At 41.5% G+C, this 7,605-nt stretch overlaps 1 protein-coding gene across 2 annotated transcripts; it reads right to left on the bottom strand.

Annotated features, from left to right (window-relative positions):
• Positions 1–1,105: 1,105 nt before the first annotated feature.
• ZNF281 (zinc finger protein 281) lies at positions 1,106–7,223 on the bottom strand. Of its 2 annotated transcripts, XM_044916346.1 has the most exons (3): positions 7,115–7,223; positions 6,748–6,892; positions 3,864–6,639 (listed from the first exon to the last, which is right to left on the bottom strand). In XM_044916346.1, the coding sequence occupies exons 2-3, from the start codon at positions 6,872–6,874 to the stop codon at positions 4,190–4,192; spliced, it is 2,577 nt and encodes an 858-aa protein (XP_044772281.1). In that variant the 5' UTR covers positions 6,875–6,892; positions 7,115–7,223; the 3' UTR covers positions 3,864–4,189. The 2 variants fall into 2 exon arrangements, with proteins under 2 accessions (XP_021538161.1, XP_044772281.1); XM_021682486.2 differs by having other exon boundaries at positions 1,106–6,892.
• Between the last annotated feature and the right edge of the window lie 382 nt (positions 7,224–7,605).

The raw sequence follows: 7,605 nt of genomic DNA, 5'->3' as shown, positions 1-7,605 counted from the left end.
AAAGCAAAACAGACACAAAGAAAAATAATTTTGAAAGTGTATGCCCTCTTTATAGCTTAATCTCTTTTTAAACTCACTGTAATCTCAGAGGCTTTATTTTCGAGTTTTTTGATGAAGGGTAAGACAAGAGAATTCCTGGTGCTGTCTTCATGCTAATGTTCATTTCAAGTAATCAATTAAGGATGTAAATAAATATAACAAGTGGAACTAACACAACTTTTTCCCTCAAAATATATCAGGAACTACAAGAAGATTGGCAAACCACCACAGATCCTCCTCTGTGGTAAGGGATCCCGTAACAAATATATTCACAGAACATTATTGACATAACCTCACACAACATGATGCATGGATTGTATCATAGCACTAACAAAGGAATCTTGCACCACACTTTTAAAAATTAAAATCCTGTCACTATGGATTAGAAAAACACGAAGACCATAAAACTCAAAAAATTATAGTCTTCAGATGTAGTTTACTCTAAAAATATAACTCTGAAGTTCAGAAGCTTTTTTTTTTTTTGAGGGAAGTTCTTCAGTTTAACAAGACCTATGAATTTGCAAACTAAGGACTGTATATGCCCTCAATGAGGCCATATTGCTCAAACTGTCACCCAGTTCAGGCTCAAATGCTACTAATTACAAGTAAACTACAAAATGTCACACACCAGGAAGGAACAAAAAGTTTTGCCTCTCTTACATGATCAGTGCAATACATAAAACTAAATGTGAGGTAGAAATATTTCTATCACTGTTCACAATTTTAAAATATTAAAAATTTTGAGTACAGGGGTGCCTGGCTGACTCTTGATCTAGGGGTTGTGAGTTCGAGCCCCAAGTTGCATGTAGAGCCTACTAAAAAAATTTTTAAGTACAGATTCTTTTCCACATACTTCTGTTCTCACTGAATTACCACACAAATTACTGACTAGCAACTGCTAAATTATGGTAGTCCTCATCCTGAATGTACAGCAACACAACAGTTTCCTACTTCATACCCAAACATCTTAAAAGTAAAAACCTTTATTTTAAAAAGATCGTATTCAGATAAGGACATTCCACAGACAGAAACAAAGGGGGGAGGTAGGTGGGTAAAAAAAAAAAAATGTTAGCGTTAACCTAGAATGGAGAAGTCATCTGTGCAGAGAAATCAGGAGTTGGATTTGATGCAGACTCAGTGAGATTCTGCTTAGCAGTCTTGTTCAAGAAAATGACCAAATCTAGGAAATGACCTTGGCAAAGAAAGAACTAATTTACTTTTCCAAATCATGTGGGCCCAGGAGTAGATATTTCTCTACAGAGAAATCCATGTTTACTCTTAATATAAATAATTTATCATTTCCCTACAATAGTATCATATGCCCAAAAAAGGGCAAAGTTTCAAAGACCTGTTCTATCCTTTAATATTTTTACTCCTTAATTCAACATTTGTAGCCACTGAATTTCAAAAGCACAATTTTCTCATGATTTTACATAGCCACTTACAGTTTTTCTCCATCTTTAAAAGACACTTCCAAACATTTCTTCCACATCTCTAATATTTAAATGTCTTACTTCTTTCCTTCTGCTATCTATACTTTCAACCTTTTTAAACATGGTTAAACTATGACTAATACTTTTTTTTTTTCCTATTAAAAATGCTCAATGCCATTTTTGTCATACTGTTATCTTATTACAAACTTTTTGAGACAAAAAGGATCCATCTAGAACCAAAAGATATTGGAATCTGATTTTAAATGAGGTCGCAATAAATAGTCTCTCTGATATAATATTTAGGATAGGTAACGCAGTTTCAACAAAACATGCTCTGATTTACATAATTTTAAATTTCTACCTTTCCATATAGTGCACCTCAAACACAAAGAAAATACTCAACCAATTTTCAAATAAACCTAGAAATATGAAATATTTAAGTTCAAAAAAAACCCAAAAACCACAATAAACATACAAGTCCCTAAAATGCAGGTTATACCACCAGAATAAGAACTATTTTAGAAAATGTAGTTAATAAAAAAAAAACCTGAAAAATGCTACTGGATATTAAGTGATATCTCCTTTCTTCAATTTTGTGATTAACAGGTCTTTTATTGGTAGTAAACTAGAGCAAACAATCAGAATAATACATATGCAGTATTCAGTACACACAATAAAAGTTAAAGAAATTCAAAACCTGTATAAAACAAACACTGGAGAAAAATCATACAGCTTAAGAGATACAGTGGTAAAGGTCCTCTCCATCCTTTGATTACAGCTTGTACTCTGTACCCAATAGAACTTACCGCACTTACCAAAATAAGAAATACAGACTTTTTAGTATTGAGTGTATTTAAGAGGATTAAACACATTTTCTAAGAATCTTGCAATGACAAATAGGTGACCCTTTAGCTGGTAAGCAGACTTAAGGGAGGAAAGTGGGGAAAGGAAATTAACTAATATTTTGTAACCATTTTTAATAATTTCTTATTTTCCAAACACTGCTTTCATAACAGAAGTGTTTTACACTTGCACAATATTAATTACTTTATTATACATGGAAGCCTGTGGTAGGCTGATTACACAATAAGACTGCAAACAACCAGTGGTACTTTTCTGACGTCAGAAGAGTACATAAGACTGAAACATCACCAAAAGTACATAAAAAACTCATCAGCATAAACATCAAAGTACATTAAAAAATATAATCAGGAAAAAAATACAATGGCTAAAAAGTGGTTTAGAGCAGAGCTACTGTCCTATCAGTAGCTTCAAATGGCAATTAGCGTTCATAGCAAATTTTGATGACTTTACAAGACCCCTGTACAATACTGACTAATGCACCCTTTTAAAATGTACATTAAAGGCTGCAATTTCACAAAGAGGTTCTGATGTCATTACTAAATGCAGACACTCTTATCCCTCACATTAGCGATGTCACCAGTTGGAATTACAACCTTAGTAATAATACCTATAGCTCAGAGTATGGGGCTTCATTATACATGGAAATCTGTATGGGTTTTATTTTTTTTTTAAAAAGGTAGGTGGGGGGTTGTTTATCCTATTGTTCAGTATTTGAATGCCATAAGGCATATAAAATGCCTAATGAATTACCTAATGGAATGTAAATCATTCTAAAATTTAAACTGTTCAGAGAGAAGAGGGAACAAAGCAGGCTCAGAACTCTAAGAAAGAGGGTAGGACAAGAACAAAAAAACAGAAGTGTGGGTGACATGTAATAACATACACAAGAGAACAATGTTTTAAGCCATGTATAATAAAAAACGCATACCCCAAATTTCAAAGAATTATGTAATTCCAACTTGGGTTCTAATACTGGTACCAACCAACCACTCGGTCATCAACACTGCCAGATATCGTAACTTCTAATGGAACTACAGCCTTGTTACAGTTGGGATAAGGGGAGGGTGCTATTTTTTTTTTTCTTCTCTTATTAAAGCTATCATTCCAGGCTTTGATCAAAGATCCAAGAATATTTGTTCTACCAGGCTGGAATGAATGGTTTGGAAGTTCAGAGTACATTTAAAAGCTGCAACAAAATATAGGTAGCCAACATCTCAGAATTTTGGATCAGCCTAGATGGAGACAGCAATTTGAAATGTTTTCGATCCCTTACTTAAAAATGATGAAATGTGTATTAGCCCAGATAGAGCAATTTGAAATGTTTTCGATCCCTTACTTAAATGATGAAATGTGTATCATACTATCTGTAAATTGGATATTCCATTACAGTGATAACGTACAGAATTCCCATGCGTTATTACACTTTCCTGAGAGTAAAGCAATTAGAATAACCTTAATCCTAGCAACAAAGTTTTTTTTGTGTTTTTTTTGTTTTGTTTTGTTTTTTTTTGTAGGGTTTTTTTTGTTTTTTGGGGTTTTTTTTTTTTTGTTTTTTTTTTTTTTTTTTTGCATTTAAAACTTTTGGGCTATTCCCTGACGATCTATACATGTAAATTTGATTGCTAAACATTGTCACTTTGAATGTCAAACTATTTTTAATCTATTGATTTTGATTAAAAATCATAATACAAACAGAGCTAAAATCACGCTAACAAAATAAACTAAATATGAAAAGTTGCATTGAAAGGGCATTACATTATTCTTAATAGGATCGTGTAGAAACATTCCAATGGCAGTGTTCTCAAAATAAAACAAAATTACATTAGACCTCCAGCCTGGTCACTTTTGGGACCTTACCTGTAACTTTGGCTGGTGGGTGTCTTTACTCTTGTACTACATGGCTCACTTACATCAGACATCATATTTGTATACCCTGAGAAATCTGACACTGAAGTCCTTACTCTATGGTCCACTTCTCCATTAGAGTTAGTGATGAAGGTCATTGGCACCCTGCTGCCCGACTTAAACTGAGAACCAAACGCTTGTGCAAAGTTCTCAATCTGGTACGTTGTTCTAGGCTCTATGTCTTTCTGAGGATCTATCTGGCTAGCTAACTCCTGAGATGGAATCTGAAAGCTTGTTGAGGACTCTAAATTTTTCTGTTGTTCCTTCTGGCTAGTCAATTTCTGAGATGAGGACTGGAAGGCTGATGAAGTCTCTAAATTCTTCTGAGAATCTATCAGATCATCCAGCTCCTGGGAAGGTGTCAACTGCTGATGTGTAGCATCCAAAGCAGATAAATAAAGACCTGGTTGAGATCCAAACAACATCCCAAAAGGAGGCTTTGGCAATGAAGATGGCAACACTGAGGTAACAGATTGGCCGAAACCACACTCCAAAGGAGATGTAGTGTATATTTGTTTTTCTGGAAATAAAGTGTGGTTGTGGAGAGGCGAAGACAAACTGACAAACTGGAAACCGTGTCCAAGAGTAAAACCTGCATTAGTGGATTTTTCAAAAGCCTGTTGGAGGTATTTGGAGTATTCTTGCAACATGCTTGCCTTATCATTTGAAGGTGTTTGGGTGCCTGGGCTCAAATTTTCTTCTTGAACCAATTCTGAGTGTTCTCCTGAGGTGTGTAAATCCACTCGTGGTTCCGTTATGTTGAAAGGATCCTCTTTCTGGCTTTCTGATTTGTTGGAGTATTGATCCAAAATACTTTGTAAAACCTCATCAGGAATTCCAGACTTGTCATGACAAGACTTAATTTCAGCATTTAGAGCTGAGGAGTCAATAAGGGACAACGGGGTCTCATTGTCCAAAACACTGACACCTGCAGACTGAATGACGGACTGTTGGGAGACCATGTGTCCCACGTTTATAGAAAAGGCACTGTTGCTGCTGGCAGTTGGTAAATATCTTCTTTTCTTTGAAAACTGCATGGCATCATCATAATTACTACTTATTTGACCTTGTTTGCCACTAGTACTTTGGAGAAGACTAATGGTCTCCACGCTATTATTCGACACTATGCCAAGTGAGCCACTTGGCTTCCCAGACAAGGACTTCTGTCCAACTATGTCTGGTAACGGTGACACAAAATTCAGGTAGTTTTTATCTGTATTCTTTCTGCTTCCTTTTTTAAAGATCAGTTTTGGCACCCTTTTCTGCAGTTCATCAATACCAGTGCCAATTATGCCTCCACCGGAAGACACAGTGGGCATTTCTACTGAGTAACTCTGCATGTTTAGATTATTTGAAATTTGCGATTCATTTGTTTTACCAGTCTTATGTTCCTTATTTTCAACAGCTATGCTTTTTGACTTCGTTTTTCTCCTTGAAGAACTTGTATTTCCCTGAGACAACACAGCCAGATTACCCATATTGTTATGGGTTGATGACCCAGGTTCTGCACTAGCGGCTCCTTTAGCTATGGCTTCACCACATGTGCGCCTGTGCTTCAACAGTCTATCAGTCCTTGAAAAATACTGTTGGCAAGTGTCACATTTATATGGCTTTTCTCCACTATGTGTCCTCTTGTGTCTCTCCATATGGTACTTCTGAATAAACTTCATGCTGCACTGATCACATCCAAATGGCTTCTCTCTACTATGAATTTTCTCATGTCTCTGCAGTAGGTATTTCTGAATGAAACCCATACTACACTGGCTGCACTGGAAAGGTCTCTCTCCAGTATGAATGAGGACATGTCTGCGCAGGTGATAGGAGCTTCTGAAAGCAGCACTACAGTGATCACAGATATGAGGTTTCTGACTTGGGGACAGGATGGCACCTTCTCCATCTCCAACCAAAGAAGGCTTGGAAGATGCACCTGGCTTCCTCTTGGCTTTGATTCCCTGAGATTCTGGCTTTGGCCTCTTTGCCTTTTTGACATTAGTGTCCTGCTTTGGCTCCTCATTGCCATGGTGCTCATCAGTCCTGCTACTGCTGCTGAGCAATACGTCGCGGGGGTGCTGGGCTGGCTGCTGCTGGGCATGCTGGTGGAGAATACTGAGGTCCTGGATGACGCCGTGGCTCCCCCCATCCCCACCTCCTAGGCCTGGAGATCGCTCTTCAGCCCCAGCGAACAGCCCCCCATAGTGGTGGTGGTGGTGGTGGTGGTGGTGGTGGTGGTGGGACTGCTGCTCCTCCGGATCTGCGGGTTTCTCCTGTTTGATGCTAACCAAAGACTGCAAGAATCCCCAGGAGGTCCTCTGCGAGGGGAAGGCCGCGGCTGACGCCGCCGGCTCCTTCTTGAAAGTCATGTCCGGGGCTGGCGGAGGGGGGGGCTCAGCGGCCGGGGCTGCGGAGGTAGAGGAGGATAACACGCACTGCGGGGGAGGGGCGGCCGACCCCGCCGGCCGGGTGAAGCTGGTGACCGGGGGAAGCCGGTGGTTGAACATAACCATACCCTGGGGAAAGGTGGGTTCCATCTCTGCCCTCCTGCCGCTGCCGCCGCCGCCGCCGCCGGAGCCGCCGCTACCACCGCTACTGCCGGTACCACCGCCGCCACTCAGGAACCCGCTGCCGATTTTCATACCCCGGAGGAGGCCTGGCTGAGGAGAGGAGGAGGAAGAGGGAAGAGGGAGGAAAGGGGGTGGAACCGGGCCCCGGGCCGGGACCACCGCAGCGCCCAGGACCCCGCCGCGCCGCCGCCCAGACCGCAACGCGCCCAGCACTAATTCCCAGCCCGGCCGCCGCCGGCACCGGTACGCATGGTCCTGCGACTCTTCCCTAGGCCTCGCCCTCTCCCTCTCCGACCCACCGGCAACACTTACGGGTACCGCCGCCGCCGCAGCCGCCGTCGCCTCCAGTTAATAAAAATAACGCCGTCCTCTCCACAATGGAATTAAAAGCCTCCCCTGTACTGCGCAGCCGCGGCGCGGTGTCTGCTGGGAACTCCCCAACCCAGCCAGAGGGGAGCTCTGTGGAGCCACGGCGCCTGCGCCGCAGCTTCCGCCCGGCCTGCCTGTCAATCACTGGGGCGGTTGGGCGGAGGGGAGGCCCAGGGCTCGAGGGGCGGGGATTTGGATGCCCTGTCGAAAGAGGCTTCCAGGCGAGCAGGCGTGATTGGTGGGCTGCACTGACGGCGGTGGACGTGGATGAGGGCTTCTGGGGGAGGCCGCTCAGGAGGTGGAACCCAAGGGGCGGAATTACGCAGGACCGTAATGCAGCGTGGCTTGGGGGCTGCAGAGAAAGAGGCTGGCGGAAAAGGTGGGGGAAACTGAGGACTGAATGTGGGGGCTTTCTCTGCTTTACAGTTTGCAGT

Source organism: Neomonachus schauinslandi, chromosome 6 (genome assembly GCF_002201575.2).
Source record: "Neomonachus schauinslandi chromosome 6, ASM220157v2, whole genome shotgun sequence".
In the NCBI taxonomy this organism is placed as follows: domain Eukaryota; kingdom Metazoa; phylum Chordata; class Mammalia; order Carnivora; family Phocidae; genus Neomonachus; species Neomonachus schauinslandi.
The sequence above is the reverse complement of the archived record's forward strand: the minus strand, read 5'-3'. Positions and strand labels throughout refer to the sequence as shown.

Coding starts and splice junctions, on each gene's coding strand:
- ZNF281 (XM_021682486.2), bottom strand. CDS start 6,874: ATGAAAATCGGCAGCGGGTTCCTGAGTGGCGGCGGTGGTACCGGCAGT.